At 47.9% G+C, this 19,431-nt stretch overlaps 1 protein-coding gene across 1 annotated transcript in view; it reads left to right on the plus strand.

The window, feature by feature from the left end:
• Positions 1–8,495, plus strand: part of ASTN1 (astrotactin 1) — a 154,746-nt gene extending 146,251 nt beyond the window's left edge. The window contains exons 23-24 of the mRNA XM_019528349.1: positions 2,527–2,710; positions 7,938–8,495. Coding sequence (XP_019383894.1) covers positions 2,527–2,710; positions 7,938–8,172 — 419 coding nt within the window. The 3' untranslated portion in view covers positions 8,173–8,495. The remainder of the gene's footprint in view (positions 1–2,526; positions 2,711–7,937) is intronic.
• The last annotated feature ends 10,936 nt before the right edge of the window (positions 8,496–19,431 follow it).

Raw genomic sequence — 19,431 nt, forward strand, 5'->3', positions numbered from 1 at the left:
TGACAGGAACCAAGGGCAGTAGGACCCAGGGGAAGCCTGGCGGGCTCCAACAACAGTGGGGCCCACCCAGCCCCACCCCCCCAGCCGGAAGTGGCTGAGGTAAGTGGGGGGTGGGAGGGCGGGGAGGGGGGGAAGTGGCCCCACCCATGCCTGGTGCCCTGCACTGCAGCTGCTTGCAGCCTGCATGGGGCTGCCTGTGCCCGCTCTGGACAGCCCCATGCGGGCTGCGAGCACCTGCAGCGTGGGGCACTGGGCCTGGGGCAGGGGAGGGGCCACTTCCCCCCCCGCACTCAGTTTTTCCCCAGGCTCCTTCTCAGCATGGAGAAAAGTGGCCCGTCGCCTGCCCCATGGCCAGCGGCCCATGCTGCAGGCACTCGCAGCCCATGCAGGGCTGTCCGGAGCAGGCACAGGCAGCCCCAGGCCGGCTGTGAGTGGCTGCAGCGCGGGGCAGCAGGGAGGGGCTGCTTTCTCCCCCACTCCCCTCCACATTCAGCACCACCTTGTAACCCAGACCCACTGCCAGGCTGGCGATGGGGAGGGTTACAAGCTGGTGCTGAGCGTGAGGAAAGGTGGCCCCTCGCCTGCCCCATGGCCAGTGCCCTATGCTGCAGCCACCTGCAGCCTGCATGAGGCTGCCTATGCCTGCTCCAGACAGCCCCTTGCAGGCTGTGAGTGCGTTTAGCAGGGAGCACTGTCCGTGGGGCGGGCAAGGGGCCACTTTTCCCCATGCTCAGCACCAGCTTCCCTGCTGGCGAGCAGGGTGTCGGGGCTGAGCACTACCCCCTGCCTGTACCACGGGGCTGAGGAACACTGGGAGTGAGTGGGCGGGGAGCCAGTGGGAGCACAGGGCCAGCACCCATGTCCTGGGGCCAGTGCTGTTGGGGTCCAGAGCAGGGTGGCAGGAGTGCGGGGTCCCAGCTGGCAGGGGCTTTATGGAGCCAGGCCAGCTCCCCCCTCCCTGCTGGTGCAGGCCAGCCCGGCTCCACAGACCCTTGCCGGCCTGGGCCCCACCAGTGCTGACCCTGGGACACTGGTCCCAAGATGGTGACCAGGGGGAGGGGCACCTGTCAAGGGGTGGGGCACCTGTCAAGGGGCAGAGCTACCCATATGGCGCTTGACAGCCTGCCAAAACTGGGTAAGCAACCCTCCGCCCAAAATAATTGCCCGGCCCTGAGATGCTGGCTATCCCTTATAGCACAACTCAGGCCAGAGATGCCTTCTCTTAGCACCATGGGACTGTAGTGTAGGCTACAGTCACTGCACTCAATATCATGTACACTAAGTTGCATCTATGCCCTTGCTTTTTGGGCTAGTTGTAGAGAAACGCCAAAACAAAAGCCCTGGGTTTGAACAGCCCTTAAGCTGGGTAGAATCCAGGACCAGGTCCAAGTTGGTTCCACGTGCATGATGGGCAAAACTGAAGAAGAACCCACCTCTCTTCCACATTGAATATTGGCTATGTTTTCACCTAGAGTCAAACCTTTTGGCAGAGACATGGGTTTGATTCCTGGATGCACATATAGCTATAGCCATTGAGGCACCAAACATCTGAACTTGGTCTGGCTTTTGGACTCTGTCTCAGCGGTCTAAAGGAGGGATGCAAGTTCTGGGCAGCCTCCACTCTTCCATACTTCTGCCTATGCATATGTGTCAAAGGTCTTGGTGACCTCTCACACATGCACCATGATGCAGAAAGATCGACGGTTGCCTACTACTACAATGAATCACCACCTTGGGGCTCTGGTGACTGTTTTCTTATGGATTATGACATATGTAGTTAAATCTTGGCAGAATTACAATCTGAGGTTGCCTGGCTGCTCCTTCATTTTGTTTACTGAGACAGGCTGTTGTAATCATGTTGGTGCAGCTAGACTGAGCCTTCAGAAAGGCAGCAGGGGTCAAATATGTTTGCCATTTAGGAGGTGGAATATATGTATTTGTTTAAACATCCCCTCCAGGGTGGCAGGGAATGAGATGCATTATTCTAAGTGGCAATGAGAATTAATCTCAAGCCATAACAAGGACACATTGACAGTATAGCACCACCTCTGATCATATTAGACAGCAACCCAAAGGGTATGACTGGTATATGGGTAGTAAGAGTATCTTCAGTAAAAAATCCAGAGCACACGAGCTTCAAATGTACTAGGATTGCTGCAGTTTTGGAGGCATAAACCAATCTCTGCGTGTTGGGAGTCAGGAGACAGGGTTCTTACACCTTTCTTTGAAAATCTGGTTCTGGTAGTTGTCTGAGATGAGAAACTGGATGAGATGGACCACAGGCCTTATCCAGTCTGGGAAGTCTGTTTCCTTGTTCCTCTGTTAGGATGTATTCTGTTGATACAATGCAAAGTACAAGACAGTGGGTGGATTCGTCCTCCTTCATATTGATGGAAATTTTGTCCTTGACTATAGCCAGGCCAGGATTTTGCCCAAGGGGCTTTCCTTAAAAGCTGAGATGCTTGATGGTGCATTTCCTTCTTCTATATTAAGCACATTGTGGGCCCTTTCCATCTTTTTATCCAGAAATAGCAGACAAGATCTACAATCTTTTCAATGGCTACACCAGTGGTAAAGAGCAACAAACAGCTTACAACACTCTGCTGGACCTGGGTTCACCCAGCCTGCACCGAGTCCTCTACCATTACAACCAACATTACGAGAGCTTTGGAGAGTTCACTTGGCGATGTGAAGATGAGCTAGGACCCAGGTAAGCCAGTTAGCCATGTTACTTAGAACAGCAGTTGCACCTCACTCAATGCACATGTTAGAATGCCCCCCATCACTAGTTATCAGTAAGAAGGTTAAATCTGGCAAATGGACAAGACAGATCAGCAGAAACCTATCTTGACTGTAGACAAGCCATTAGCTGGAATTCCACCATCTTTCCCCAATCTGCCTTCAGTTTATCTTTGTAGATTGACTTGGCTATTTTCACATGATGAAGAATCAGAAGGGATGGGAGGAAAAGACAGCCAAGGGACCCTCTTTTCCACTCATATTGTGGCAACGGTTGCTGCCAGGGGAAAACAGAACATCCTGAAAAAATAAATGCTGAAGATTTCCTGAACTAATTCAGAGGAGACTGTTCCAGATGTGAGGGGAATGGAATGTGTCTGGGAGGCTGTTCCAAAAGGCCTGGGCAGTGGGCAGTACAGTATGGAGTAGGGTGGGAGGGGAGCAAGAAAGGGCAGCTATAGCCACTTTAAGATGGCTGTTCTGGATCCTAAGAAAGAGTGGAGGTAGATGAAGCAGACTGCATTTTGTATGCACACTATATAGGCAAGCACATTTCTGCCATAGTTGATGCAAGCAAAAGCTGGGTTTACCTGGCCTCACATTTCATTTTCTTGCTTTTGTCTAACTTGAAATCACTGCGCCTGGCTACATTTGGCTTCTGTGTAATTCTACTGTAAGCAACAGAATGACATCTGGAAATAGTTCCCTCCTGCTCTCTTTAGTTCTGCCCCTTTGTCCCCAGCTCTGGTTGCATGGGTTAATCATGTTGAAACTGAAGGCCCTGTGCCTTAAAACTGCTGGCTTGTTGCTGCCATTTTCATGCCTCAATGTGTCTAGACATAGCACCCCACCACTGTGATATGCCAAACCCCCCTAAAAGGACGGAAACCCCTTCTTCTCTCCTTCCCTTGAGCACCTGTGTTCTGAATATAGCTAGAGGAAAAGGATGGCTTGAAATAGAAATTATCATTATATCCCTTTAAATTTCTGTGCAATTTTGGTCCCTTCACCTAAAAAAGGATATAGAAAAACTGTAGAAGGTACAGAGAAGGGCATCAAGGATATAGAGAGACTTCCATATGAGGAGAAACTAAATAGGCTAAGACTTCTCAGCTTAGAAAAAGGATGCCAGAGAAGGACATGATAAAAGTTGATATAATATTAAATAGTGCAGGGAAAGTAAATGGGGATGTATTATTTACTGTCTGCTACAGTACTAGAAGTAGGGGACATAAAACTATTAACTCAGTGGCGATGAGCCAGTGATGATGGCAATATTAGCACTGTTAGATGTGAAAACACCTATACATGATTCACAAGATAAATCCAGAAATCTCAAGTAGGTGTCCATAGTGTCCAAGACATTCTGATCTGTTTTGGTTTTTCTAAGTTCTTTGGAACTAAAGAATTGTTCTATTACTTTCCAAGAAATGAACAAAAGCTAAGAAGACCTGGCATTTTCTAAGGGGTGCCTTGAGTCTAAAAAGGTTGAGAACCACTGTATTAGGTAGTAGGTTTTAAACTAACAATAGGAAGATCTTGCTCATGCAGCATGTAATTAACTTGTAGAATTCTTTGCCACAAGATGCTGTGGGAGCTGACAGTTTAACACAATTCAAAATGGGAATGGACAAGAGAATGGAGGAATGATCCATCAGCAGGTATTGAACATTGCAGGTAGGGGGGGCAGCCTCTGAATCACAACTTCCTCAATGCTCTGAATGCTGGAAGCTACAGTAGTAGAGGAGCAGATGGTGGAAAATTCTGAGTCTGGCATGTTTACCCTTCGCCTCAGCATCTCCTCTCCGCCACTGTTTGAACAGACCTATTTATTATGCCAGGACTGGACCTAGGGCCACCAGAAACTACAAGCTCCCCCCTCAATGGCTAGAGGGAGGCCACTAAGTGCACACCACTAATTCTGTGGGACAGAAGATGTTAACACAGGAAGAAGAGAGCAGGTACTGGTACGGAACATCTTGCAGGAACCATGCTAATCGTCTCTGTTTTTGGGGAGACAGGATACAGGGCTGGATGGACCTATAGCCTGACCTAGTAAATGGCAGCTTTCATGTTCTAAGAGCTCAGAATCCACCTGAAAATCCGTGTGGCTCTGCCTTTGTCAATCGTCACAAACACCCATCCTCATCCATGAAAGCATGGGGTACAGGAGTGCACCCAACTCCCCTCTCCAGGCCTCAGGTCCCCTCACAAAAATCTTACCATAATTTGCATTCAGCTGGGACTGGGTGCTACTTCTGCAGAACTGTGAGAGCCTCCAGCTTCTTCCCCTCCATTCCCCAGGTTTGAGAGAGTTTTCTCATCCCCTTCTCAGGAGACACCCCATGGACACATCTTGTCCTTTCATGAATTTCCAGTGGACTGCCAAAATGAGCCCTCTTGGTGGGGGACAGAATGACTTGGCTGGCAGCACTTCATAGTCCCCGGGGTTTCATGGCAACCATATACTAAGTGTTATTGTGCATCTCCCCTAGCACAGAGTTGCTAGGAAACCTCCAAGGTTTCCTTAGCTCCTCAGTGCAAAGGGTTAGTAACTCCCTCCTCCCCTCACCCCAAAGCACTACAGAGGGGAAGGATGAATGTGGCTGAGAAACATTTCTTTGGTAGGAAACCTAACAATATGTTGTGAGATTTCCAGTGCTCAGGAGGGGTGGCTAACCTGTTTTGAGTGCTCTTGGCAGGAGATAGGGGCTTTTTGAAAGCTGTTTCATGTAGACTTCAGAGTTGCAAGAGAACCTACAAGAACTTATTCCCATACCCAACAAGTGAGCCGTGCAGGGTGGGGCTTTATTTCACACATGTGTACTGAATCCTGCAGGTTTTGTGCTGCTCTGCTTCTTTCTCTTTATTTAAAATCCAACACCAGTTTGCAGTGGTCAAAAGTTGTCCCCGTCTGATGACTTTTTGGTAGCTTATGCAAAGAGAGAGTTGACTGGACTTAATCAAGGAAATAAGTGAGCTCATTGCAAAACCAGCAGTCCAGCTGGTGCTTGCTGGCAGCCTTAGTAGAGAGGCTGAGGATTTACTGTACTATAGTGAATGGAGGTATACTCTCCATTCACTATATATACTCTCTGGATCTGAGATGTTTGTTCAGGTCAAAGTGGTGATACACTGGCAGAATTTTGTATGCAGCAAAGTATAGAGGAAAATGATCTGCTTTAAATAATTGGTGCTGAATTTACTTAGCCTCTGTGTCTGTCTGGGGAATTTAAAAGAGAAGAGGGTGAAGATGCAGGAGGGTTAATTTCATTCGTTGAAAGTGTTCAAGCATTTGAAGGAAAATGATGCAATTCCTGATGAAGTGTTTGCAGCTCATACCATTTGGAAAGGAACATTTAGGCAGCTGCAAGAGGTCTCTGGTGATGACAAATCTTGGAAACCAGACCTCCTGTTTGATCATCTGCTAGGGTGAAACATCCAGACTGGTTGTGACAGGACAAATCACTTGCAGATGACATTATTTAGCCAGCAGACAGAGTGTTTGTTTGACTGCTTTCTGATGCTCCTTTGAAGTTCTGGATGGAAACCCGCACCGCATCATCCCATCATACTGTGCTCCTGAGCATGCTCTTTTGGAATGTGTTTCTGTCAAGTCCTAGTAACGTTGGCTGTTAGGGTAGTGTCTGTACGCAAGATGTAGAAGAGCGGCTGTTACCTCCTGCCCTGGGAAGACGTTAATTGAGCCAAATACCTTGTCCAGGGAGGAAGGTAGGCTGCATTCCAGGAGATAAACAGTGGATAAGGGGCTCGTCCAAAGCCCAGTGAAGTCCGTAGGATGCTTTCCACAGACTTCCATGCATTTTGGATCAAGCCATTAGCGACTAAAGGTGTCATGTACTCATATGAACTGAGTCTCCAGGGAAGGGTTCATTTGATATTGTGGGAGCTAGGTGCTCATCCCCTTCTACTATGCTAGATTAGCCTAAGGGCGCTGTGGTTCAGGTGGTTGGTATAACAGTCTTCTGGAGTTTTTTGACTTCTTGATAGCTCATTCAAAACCAGTCCATGTCAGTAGCCAGCATCTGAAGGCTGTTGATGAGGATTTGGGTTGTTAGGTTTAGCATAATTCCTGGTCGGTATCTATCTATATTGCTGCCAACCTTGCATGGGCACTGTCCTCAGAAAAGTCAGGCTTAACTTCTTGCTGTCTCCTAGAAGCGGTTCCCTCAAGACAGAGCTGCTGTGGGGGAAGCTCCACTGTCAGTAGTGTGACTAGGGGTGGGCAGGTGGGGCACCAATTTAGAAAAGGTGCCAGAATCACCCCCACCCTCACAGAGTCTGTGTCGCAGTAGCAAAAGTAGCCTTATGGGGTTGCTCTTGCACCTGGCTGTACAGACACTGTGCTGTTACTGTAAGAGCAGCAGCCAGGGCAGCAGACCATGTGGGTGGTAGCAGCAGCAACAGCAGTAGCAGCCAGGGATGGTTTTTGAGTCCTGGGTGTAGGTAAAACTCCTGCCCCTACCACACTGCCACTCAGCAGCATCTTCTCACCACTCCCTACCCCAGCTTTCCAACAAGTTTGTCCAGGGTACAAACCCTGCTTGTTATGCTCTGTCTGCCATGGTCATGGTTGTTGTCCCATCCCTTGGTATCTCATTCTTCTGGGCTGTCAAGCCAGCATGAAACTCCAGGAGGTAGAGCTGTCACCTGCCAGATGCTCCAGGAGGTGAAGGTTTCCCTGCCCCTGGCCTCAGTAGCTTATCTTGAATGAGCACTGTGTAAGGATGCTCCATACCTGGCTCTCTGGAACTACCACCTGAGCAGAGAGCAAGGTCTTCAGCTAGTCCGCCTCCAACCTGCATCCAGAGATCATCTCTACATCCTTGTGCTCCATGTCGTGCTTTTCCTTGCTCACCTGTCCACTCAACCAAGGAATGGGACATTCTTTAACTTGGCAAGGAAGAAACATCCCAGAGAGACAGCCTTGATTCCAGCCTAGTCTCTTGGCTCAAGTTGCATGGAGAAGCTGGCCCACCTGGTGGCTTTATCTGTGGCTGTTGTTCTCTTTTTATTTTTCTCTAAAGCTTTCATGGTCTGTTTAACCTTTCTTGCTTTTCTCTTCTCCGACCCTCTGTCCATCTCTCCTGCCTTCCCCCCTCTTTTTTTTCTCTGTCTTTAACCTACCCCTTCCCTGGTCCCACCACCTCTCTGGCTTCTCCCATAACCCTCTGCAGGAAGGCTGGCCTCATTCTCTCTCAGCTTGGGGACCTCAGCAGCTGGTGCAATGGCCTCCTCCAGGAGCCCAAGATCAGCCTCCAGCGCACGTCACTCAAATACCTTGCCTGCCGCTACAGCGAGATCAAGCTCTATGGACTCAACTGGTCAGAGCTGAGCCGGGACCTGAAGAAGACATGTGAAGAGCAAGCATTAAGCGTCCTTTACAATGACTATGGTGACAAAGACTACTGAGGGTTTGAGGAGCTACTTACAACCCTTAAAGGAAGAATAGAAAAAAGGCAGTTGTGGGGGATTTATAAAAGGACCTTCAGGGGGTCACTGCAATCTCTAAGGACCTAAACCAGGGAGAGAACCTACTGCTTCTCGGCAGCACTTACCTGGTATTAGACTCTTCTTCAACATGGCCAATAGCCTTTCTAGTTAGAGGTCTCATGAGACCCAGGGTTGTTTTTTTGTTTGTTTGGTTGGTTCTGCTCATTTTCCCCTTAGAGGTTCTTTGAACTTCAGGCATGAACTTGCACTCTGGAATGGAAAATACATTTTTAAAGGTTTGACCCCTTCTCTAAACCCCTCCAAAATCCTCATGCAGAGTGCATCTCAAATTACAAAAAGAGCAAAATAATAGAGGCCAGAAGGGGAGAGAAATCCTGTTTGGAACTCATAACCCAGCTACTAAATTAAGTCAGGATTGGAACAATGGTGACAAGGCATCTAAGTCAGTTTAAACAGTTTCTGTTCAGGTTCTTAGTCTGGGATTGGATCTGAGCAAAAGGTGTTGCTGCAGCCAAGATGGTTTTGCCTCAGTTGCAAAACATGAACTCTGGACTGCACTGCAAGCCACCTTGCTTCACTGCAGGGTGAGGAGTTTGCCAGTAGGCACATCTCATTGTCTTCATTCTGTCCGCTGGTGGTGGGATCGTGCAGACTCCTTCCATCTTGTAGTCAGCCTGGTGAGTCCCAGTGGTCACTGGTGAGCCTGGTGAGTCCCAGTGGTCACTGGACCTGGTGAGTCCCAGTGGTCACTGCTGCAGCCCTGTTCATCTCAGTGAGCTTTTCTCCTTGAACCAAATTCTTGGGAAGTAAGTCTCTCCCATCCCCTCTTCCCTCCACCTAGTAAAAGTTACTAAATAATGACTGATGTTTGCAAGGAGCTCTAGCCAAGGTGTACATACTAGGACAGCATTTACCAGGCTGGTTCCTGTGTCACTAAACCCCAAAACATGGCACAGAACAGGTTTCCAGAGGAGCGGGACTGTGGAGGGTAGGGCGATGTGGGAGGGGCGAGGGAACAGTAGTTCGCTTTTCATCAGGAGTTGCCTCTTTATGTTAGTTTGCCTCCCCATCCATTTTCACCTTACCAAAATGAAGCCCCATCATAATGAATTGAAGTAGGGTTTATGCCCCTGCCTATCCACTGAGATTAGTTTAGCCAGGCACCTTGCTACCTCCTGACGAAATGTGCAGGCCACCCATTGGGAGATTCCTTCTAACAAGCAGATCTTTGGCTTCTTCCATCATGGAGCTCAAGTGTGATTGCACTCCCTCCTTCTAGCTCTCCTTGACTGGTCCCCTCAGTCCCTGCTACCCTGTGGGGGCGTCTTGCTGCAGAAGAAGTGAGGATTGAGACCATTACAGTAAGAGGTCTCCCCGTATTAAGATCTGCTGTTGTCATTAACGTCTCCTTTTGAAACTCTCATTAACACCACAGAGACAAGGCAGCTATGGGAGGTTGGGCTCAGTTTAGTTCCAGTTCATTGGCAGAACGTCTCATCATGATATGATGAGCAGCAAGAGCTGAACTTGACCTTCAGAGCCACCCTGAGTCTGTAGAGGTCTGGCCAATAGAGAAAACCATCTTTGGGCTTGTCAGCTGAATCCCTTTGAGCTGGCTGCTCCGGGAGACAAATGTGGGTCATGTGATGGGATTATTTTTTGGCACCTTTTCCAAACAGAATTTTCCTTTCGCATTGCGGTTCTGGCTGGAGCTATCTTAGCCTATGTTTTATGGTTTTGTGCCACCCCTCCTTCTCCCACAAGGTGCCAAGGACATACATCTAACATTTGCTGTGCATCTAGTTGAGCTAAAAAGTTCTTGTCTGAAGCCTCTCTCCTCAGCTAATTGTGCTACATCACAGTATTTGTATTCAACACGCACTGAGAAATTTCCTCTCTGAATATATCAGCTGTCCCTGTATCCTGTTCAGAATGGTAGGCATAGGATAAATTCTACCTGATACTAGGAAAGCTAGACCTATGATCAGTTTGGACAAACTTGGTGTTAGGAAGTAGCTGACCTCAAGTGGCAAGTCAGCAAGAGCAGACCTGGAAGAGTGAGTAACAGATGTGTAGTGAATGTGACCAACAGGAAAGATGAGCCTGAGTCTTCCTATTGCAAGAGTTGGCTGCTTTGATTCTGGATAGATGCTAAGATGCTGCCCAGTGTTCATAGGAAAGCAAAAAGCCTTCCCATTGTGCATTTCTTCAGCTATACAAAGCTGGAGAGGAGGGTGCAGCTCTGGATAGTGATTATACCCAAACACAGTTGATTTTTATTATAAAATTGCCCCCCACTTGCATAGTCAATGATATCGTCAATGCCTGTCAGTTAACCCAGTGCAGTTTTGCTTTATGGTTTGTCTGTCTGGCTTTGGGTGCCTGCCAGTGTGTTCTGCTCAAAGGATCTCAAGGTACGTTACAAAGCAATGCTGAACTGGACACCAGGAGTTCAATGAGCTCGGGCAGTCGCACATTCTCCCACTGACACCCCTGTGTATTTAAGCTGGTTCCAGTCCCTAGAAATCTGGGCTAAGGCACCTTAGTTTACCTCTGCATTTTCCTTCCCAACAACAAAACAAGAGAACTTTAATTTTTATCTGGGCAACTACACAGAGATGGCCAAACGGGACTTCTGTTTAGTCCAGTTAAACCTGAATGTCTTTGGCTTAGAAGTAAACTTTGTGCTCATTGAGAAGTATTGCTTAGGTGCCTTTTTTCTGAAGCATAGATGTTTCCTTTTGCTAGCAGACACGTCACTTTTATTGCTTACTAGGGGCAGGAGCATAGATGGAGGTGGTGGAGACTGTGCTAGCCTAGACTGCTGAACTTTGCCAAGAAAACCCTGCAAAGTCCAGACACTCTGGGCATTCACATCTGTCTAGGTTATTTATTTGTACTACTCAAGATTTATGATGGGACTTTGCAGCTATTTCCATATTGCTTTTGCTCTTGCATTTCAAAGCATTTGCATTGTAGGTTTATGACATCAAAGAGCCTCTCCAGCTAACCCAATCTTAACTTTGGGCCCCCTTTCTTACCCTAGAGACTAGAGAAGAAGATCAAATAAGCTATGAAGTCCAGCTCTGTCCCAATTCAGGGTTATTTCTAGGACTCATCTCTAGTATATCCTCCAGTCATTCCTTCATCTCAGTTTTTAAAGGGGCTGCAGTGTAAGGGTTTCTCTTCAGGCCTCTGTGGTCAGCCTCAGTGGAGAATTGGTCCATGAGTGTCACAAGCTGGAAATACTACCTGACAACAATACCTTATCCCTACCCTCAAATATGGCGGGGTGGGGGAAGGGGGGTCATGTGAGTAGTTGATACTGTTTTTGTAAGTCATGTTAGCCTGGCACCTTGATGTTCTGTCTTCAGGACATTTAATTTAGCCTGGAAAAGTGCAGGCTCAGGGGTGATCTAATGGCCACCTATAAGTTTATCAGGGGTGACCACCAGGATCTGGGGGAACGTTTGTTCACCAGAGCACCCCAAGGGATGACGAGGTCAAACAGTCATAAACTACTGTGAGACCGTTTCAGGCTGGACATAAGGAAGAATTTCTTTACTGTCCAAGCCCCCAAGGTCTGGAACAGCCTGCCATCGGAGGTGGTTCAAGCACCTACATTGAACACCTTCAAGAGCAAATTGAATGCTTATCTTGCTGGGATCCTATGACCCCAGCTGACTTCCTGCCCTTTGGGCGGGGGGCTGGACTCAATGATCTTCTGAGGTCCCTTCCAGCCCTAATGTCTATGAAATCTATGAAATTTGTGTTAGAGTAACACTGGGAGACTCCAGTTAAGTTCCTGTTTCCAAAGTTGAATCTTGCCCCAAAATAGATGAAGGATCGGGGTGAAGTGACTTGTCCAGGGTCACGCAGGAGAACTGTTGCAGTGCTGAGATTAGAGCTCAGGTTGCCTGGCCCCACAGCTCACTGTCCTATCCACACGACGAGGCTGCCTCCCTCTGACGCCAAACAGTTGGTATTCATGCAGTTGTTACTTCTCTAGCATCATTGCCACATGAGACCTGTTCAGGTGAGGATCACCTAGGGATATGCTGGTAACAGCACCTTCTGCTACTCCTGAAGAAGGTACTAAGCCCTTGGATCCTAATGACAGAGGAATGAGGGACCCTATTTTTAAACTCTTACTGGCCTCCTCAAGTATTGGGAACATAGCTCACTCCACCTGAGCCATTTTTTTTAATATAGAGAGAGGTTCTGAATATATACATTTTTTTTTCTCTCCACCTTCCTTAATGTTACAGCTCAGTTGCTCTGTTGGGAAATTAACCCTGGTTGCACATTATTGTTACTAACCCTGAATTAATATTTCTTTAAGGTCGGAGTCTTTTTAAGGTAAAGCTGATTGACTATTGTAGTGATCCAGAACGAAGCAGGAGTTTGTGTTATAATCTGGCTGTGTCACCATTACATGTGATCTGCTTGCCAAAAACAACCTTGGAATAACGGGCCAGGTCCTCAGGTATTGACATCTGTGGAGGACATTGTCTTCTGTTGACCAGTGATTTACAATGACTTGCACCACCTGCTGGCTCCAAAAAACTCAAGGCTCACTAACCACATGTGCTTCTGGGGGAACTTCCATTGAGTTCTCTGAAATGCTCTGCTAGGTGTGTGCAAAGTCACAAATGGCTCTTGTGAAGTATTAAGCCTTGAATCTTAGTGTTTTCTTACCAAATGAATGTTTGAGAGAATGTTTTTGTATGACTAAGTCCACAACTCCTCCAGCCCCTTTGTTTATTTCTGAATTAATGGGGAAATGATTCACTAAAGGCAAACCTCTCCTTTTTTTTTCCTTGGACATACCTGTACCACTGTAATAGCATTTATTACCTTTTACTTGTTGTGCAGTTATTTAACAAGAAGATTGTTTGGTCCTTTCTTTTTTTTTAAATTACTACAATTCATGTTCCTTGATGTTCTCTTAAAACTCTAATGTGACGTTTTACTACTGTAGATGGAAAGTAGGGGGTGTTAGGGTGGGGGGAACATGTGGCAAAAAAAAAAACTTCAGGAATTACAGTATTATTTAAAAAGGTTTTAAAAATAATTGTAACACTGTAAAATCAAGATGAAGATTTAACTAACTATTAAATGGAGCTGTTAGTAATCTGTGGGTTTGGCAAATTGGAAATGTTTGTTTATAGTTTTGGTCCAGTTGATGTCACTTTTGGTAATGAATCAAATGTTCAGACTGGAACTTCCTTGCCTTTGAACTCAGCTCCATCTTCACACAAGTTTACCATTAGCCTGTCTGCCCACCAGTTTGGCCAAGGCCATAAGTACTCCATCCCCACAGTAAGACTAACACCCCTCATCTAGGTGGAGTTGCTGTCACTGCAGCACACACATGAGTTTATCCACCCACATGCCTGACACTGATTGAAGTCTAGGTGAATTCCAAAGGCTGCAGGGACAGTAGTTTTGTGGTTAAATATTTGCTCACCAGGTTCTTCGCTACAGTATATTTTGTATATCTCTCTTGGCTGCACTGCTTCATACCTACTATAGATATGGCTTGGAGAGTGTGATGAGACTCTCTAAATACATGTGCAAGTGTTTTCAAGGGGTGTGTAAGCAAAAGTCTGTGCGTAGGTCAGGCTTGTATTAACGTGTAAACAGCTTTTTTGCACATGCTAGGTGAAGTGCTTTAAACCTTTACTGTGCAGACTTTTCATTAGGGCTCTGGGAACCCTGCTTAGCTCTTCCTGGGCTTTGCTACATCCTTTTTAAGGTATGTCTAGACTGCATCCTGGGCATGTCAGGAAAGTGCCCCCTTCAAGCATGCCTGCCCGTCTGCTCCTGCTTGCTTGCGCTGATCCAGAAATGAGGAGGTGAAGCAGTTATGGTGGTTCTCTCCCCTCACACCCTTTGCTGCTCCAAATCCCTTGCCTTGAGTGTGTTAGAAGGTATGGTGAGAACTGTTTCTGCACCAGCTTGACTGACACATTTCTGGCTTTGGTGTTTTGCAAGCAAAATGGGGTAGGCAGGGCATGCTCAAGAACAGGGCTATCCTATGCCTGGGCTGCTAGGGGCCATGCTTCATGGAGCACAGACCCAGGGGCCAGACCGTGCCACGTGGGCCACTCAGTGGATCTCCCCCCACCAGGCATCACCTGCTACACAGTGGGTGTGTCCAAATGTGCATTTATACTGGCTTAAATTTACTGCACAGTAAATTACTGCGCAGTAAATGGGAATAGGCCAGTGTGTACATGTGCAGGCATTAAAGTGCATTAATGCGTTGTGTGGATTGACTTGAATTTAAAGTTAGTCCCAAGTCAGTACACACACACAGTGTTACTGCACAGTAAGGTGTCTACACATGCATTACAGTGTGGTTACTAATCGGTAGAGGTGCACCAATACATCGGTCCACTATTGGATTAGCACCAATATAAAGAAAATTGACTATATCAGAAATTGGCCTGATGTGGCTGATAATTTGGCCAATAAATGCCCATTTGTGTGTGCATCTGCAGTGCAGCGCACAGGCAATGGGGAGCACAGCCCAGCAGCGTGGAGAGCTGCGTGCAGCTGGTAAATCTGTTGTGGCGGATGGGGAGGGGGGAGGGAAAGGATGTGGGGGGCCAGATCAACACCTCCTTGCAGTGAGGGAGGGAGTGAAGCAGGGGCAGGCGCTGCCCAGATCAGGTGGAGTGGGGCACGGGATGGAGCCGTGGCTCATCTGGGGGGTGCGGGAAGGGGGAGCAGGTCCTGCCACTGCATGCACCCTGGGAAGGCACAGGGAGGGGGGTGTGCCCCCTGTCCTAGCCGCCTGCAGAGGGTTTGGGATTGAGAGTGTGGTCGGGGTTATAAAGGTAAGAAAGGTTTACTGACTTAACAAAAACACAACTATGCGTAGTATAATAAAACAGACAATGACAGACGATAATAATTCATGTTGGCAACTTATCGGCAGTCCTCTCTGCCTGATGTATGACAAGTTTCTCTTTCCACAAAGCTCAGCGAATCAGGCATCCTCAATCAGAGCTGTCCGAGGGGTACCGGGAAGGACCCTGGTATTCAGTCCTTGGGCTCCTCGAGATCCATGGGCCTTCTGAATCCAGGCCAGCAGCTAATCTGTAGTTCCTTTCACAGAGCTGTATCTTCCTTCTAAATGATTTACGGATGTGCCAGCCAATTTATAACTTCTGAGCTATGCTGATAACTTACAGATTATTTTTACTTCAACTGTCCTTTGACTGAATAATAGCAGTACAAGCCTTGCATTCTTCTGATAAGGTTAATTTGAACTATGCCATGGGGCCTGCTATTACTTCTATAAGGCTTTGCTAAATTTACTAGGCCTTATTTTATACAAGGCCTTAATGCATCCTAGACTTTAATTAGGCTCTTAGCAACAACATATAGCTTAATATCTGAACAAATGACAGAAAAACACTTGGTCTAATCTTCGTAGAGCCTTTAGCAAGCACCTTTATCACACGGACATAATTTTCAGCTGTCACACCCCCAGATCTGCGCAGGGCCGGTTGGAGTGCATTGCAGATGTGGTCTAGAGCTGGGGGCTGCACCAGTCTCTTCCTGGGGGTGGGGGCTGGGTCGCACTGTGCTCAGAGCACCCAGTGGTGGTGCTGGGAAGGGGACTATGGGGGGGGGGCTACAGCCACCACAGATTTCACCATAGCCCCCCTCCCAGCATTGCTGCTGCCCACCCTGAGTGCAGCCTGGCCCAGCCCCACCATGCTGGGAAGAGCCTGGTGCGGCCCGCAGCTGCAGCCCACCCTGCAGAGATCCAAGGGCACACGCTCCCCCCCACCCGCACCCCTGGACAAGCTGCGACTGTCCCATGTCCCGCCCTGTCCTGCCCTACCCTGGCTGGGCAGCGCCTACCCCAGCCCCACTCCTTCCCCCACCATGGGAGGTGTTGATCTGTCCCCCTATGCCCCTTCCCTCCCCACTCCCCTTCCACCACAGATTTACCAGCTGCATGCAGCTGTATTGTAAATTGGATCAGTATCAGCCAATATGCCTCCTTAAAAATTGGCTATTGGTATTGGCCCCCAAAATCTCTGTCGGTGCACCCCTAGTAATCAGTTATAAATTTGATACCTGCATGATACCAATACTGAATTTATGCTCAAGTTGGTGTAAGTCACCATATTTACTGTGCAGTAGGCTGTGCTTATGTAGATGTGCACCTGTATTATGCAGTAATTTCATTCACTGTGCAGTAAATGCCCAGCACCCCTCCCCCATGCACCCCTCCAGCACCCCTCCAGTTGGCCCAGCACCCCTCCCCCATGCATGAAACTCCCTCCTGCAAAATGGGTGCACTGCACAGGCAGCCCCTCTTTTGCTGTCACACATTCACTGCAGCAGGGGCAGCCTGGCTCCCTCCCACTGTGCTGCCCTGCCCCCCAGGCACAGGGGAAAGAAGTAGAAGCTTGAAGAGGAAGATTGGGAGCCCAGAGGCCCTGGCCACCTCCACAGGATGAGAATTGTGGGGAGGAGCAGCCAGGCAGGAGCCCCCGAGCTGAATGCCAACCCCTCAAGGGCCACATGCTAACTCCTTGTCTTGCAAGCCAGCAGTTGGACAGCCCCACTTTAGCGTATGTCCCTAGCAGCTCTGGTGCTGGCCTTGCTTTCCTTGTTCTTCTCTGTTTCTCAAACACATTAAATGCTTTCCTCCTGCTAATTTTCCATGCAGGGAGTTGCTGTAGTTGCCACAAGTGCATTAGGAAATAATCAGGGGGAGGAGAGGGGTCATGAAATTATGCATGGGAGCTGTGGGCAGGAAGGAAACACTACTCATACTATCAGCTCATCTGTGTTCCAGGGCTGTCTGTGGCCTCACTATGTTGGAAGATCCTATTAGTGCAGATGTAGCACATGATGGCATATGATCATCTTCCCAAGCTGGCGTAAGGAAGCTGGCAGAAGCTCTCTTCCACTGCCAGAGCTGATTACACAAGTGGAGATTTTCCTGGCATAGTGAGCTGGGTGAGGGTATGAGCTCTGTACACTACCAGCTGACAGCTATTCCAGCAAAGCCTTGGGGTGCAGACCAGATCCACAAAAGGGTATAAACACCGCTGGCTCACACTGTCCCTGATAGAACAAAGCCTTTTGGGACATGCTGCTGGAACTAATGAGAGAAACCACCCTGAATAAGAAGGGAGCAAGACTGTCAAGGAAGCTTAGGCTAAATACTGTGGGAAGCTGTAATAACCCTGCTAATGGAAGCCTGATCTTTAAATACAGGATATGAGTGGCAGCCTTTAGGGAACACTCAGGACCCCAGCCTGCCAAGATCTCACACTGAGCCTGCAGTGCAGTTCGCATTAGCCAGGCAGCCACCACTCCTCTGAGCAGATGCAAGTCTCCAGTCACTAATTAAGAGTCACTCTGCCACCAATTAACAAGCTAGCCACCATTCATGTACAGACTGCTCTAAATCAAAAGGCAAGCAGCAGCATGTATGTTCACTTCCTGTGCAATGCTAATGACGTTGCTTGACCCTTTGGAGGGATTTATGATTTGTTTACCTGGAGCACTAAGCAGGGTTGGTCTTTCACTGTGGGATGGGCTGATTTCCTTAGAAGGTCCAATTTTGTCCCCCCACCCCTTCCCATGGTCACTGGTTGGAGGTCAGCAACAGCTGGATCTGGCGTGCCTGCAAAAGGGAAGCTCTACCCTCTCCCTTTGCATGCAGCGGAATAGAGCTATGTGGGTGTTCCCTGCATTTGCCAGGCAGGGGTGAGAGTAAAGTGGGGAATGAGAATAGTGGGGCAGCTACACTGACTGCTGGCCAATCCCTCTCATTGGGAGGGGAAAGGGCAGCAAGGATGGACGTCCTAAGAGCATGCAGCCCAGGGCCCCAATTCTGCAAAGCTTTTACAAGTACAGCTCATTCCTGTTAGTTTACACATCCTGAAATTTACCCTTTGTCAACAAAGAAAGCACTTGCACGTGCTCTGACGTATTTTGCTCTCTCTGGACTTCCTGAAGATTTAACATCACCCGATATAGAATTCTGTGCAAACCAGGACAGTTTTCTACCATGCTTATTAATTCTTAGTATAAAAGTGATGTGAACAGGAGTACATACTTCAGTGAGTGCACAAATGACCTGTGCCTAAGTGGTGGTTTGGAAGCATTTGCAAACACTTAACGTGTGTGTTGACTGGAGAATGGCCCCATTAGTTTCCAGCCTACTGCAGCTGATACTTCTAACTTCCTAGTGCTGACAGAGCTTTTAAGATCTAATTTGTTCTTTACTGCCAGTCTACTGGACTCTGCGTTCCACTCATCTTGGGGACTGCAGTGCTCTGTCTCAGGCAGGAGTGCATTGCTTTGGGTCTGTAGTGCTGCACAGAGAATCTTTAATTATGGATAGTGGCTATTCCCTGACAATTACTGCTTTTTTCTTGCAGGAAATGCTCCCTCCCATTTGATGAACCCTCCCTTATTTAATGCATAACCTAACATAGCTGGGCCTTAGTTACTTTGCACTGGGCACGTCTACACAAGATGCTTAATGTGTAGAAGACTAATTCTACTGTGCATTGGCATGGTAGGCAAAACCTGTGCTAATGCACTAATGCACAGTAGGTTTAGTCTAATGCGCATTGACGTCACTAAAAAAAAGTTCATCTGTGCTACTATGCACTAGTGCCGATTACAGTGCATTTAGTACCTGTTATTACGGGTACCAAACTTAATGCGCCGTAATTATGGTGCTTGAATGACCATGTAGACATACCCTCTCTCCTTTTATTTATGTTAGTGGGGTTCACTGCACAGGAGTGTGGACTCCCTTGAATTTGAGGTAACATTTCTCCTCTCTGAAACTCTCCCATGACCTGTGTTCAGAGCTGTGTTGCATCTGTCCAGTGCTAATCTATTATGGTGCAGGGCTAGCTTTCACTTCCCCTTCTAATGCATACATAGTACAGCAGCTTCATCAAAGCTGCCCTTGAACACAAGAGCTCGAGTGACCTCAGCAAGTGTTAAGGCAAAAGAAAAAACTTCCTGAGGGCATGGAGTGTGTGACCAGCAAGATGGACTGTCATGTTAAGGTTGCTGTAGCACATGAGGGACTCTGTTAAGATTTGGCATAAAAGCACAAGTTGGATTAAGGCAGGGGAGGGGTATGGTGCTTTTGGCATCTGTTGGAGATAGGAGCAAAAGCCTTCTGGAAATTGGAGTGCATTATTGACTAGCACT

Source organism: Gavialis gangeticus, unplaced genomic scaffold (genome assembly GCF_001723915.1).
Source record: "Gavialis gangeticus isolate Ggan-Ray unplaced genomic scaffold, GavGan_comp1, whole genome shotgun sequence".
Taxonomy (NCBI): domain Eukaryota; kingdom Metazoa; phylum Chordata; order Crocodylia; family Gavialidae; genus Gavialis; species Gavialis gangeticus.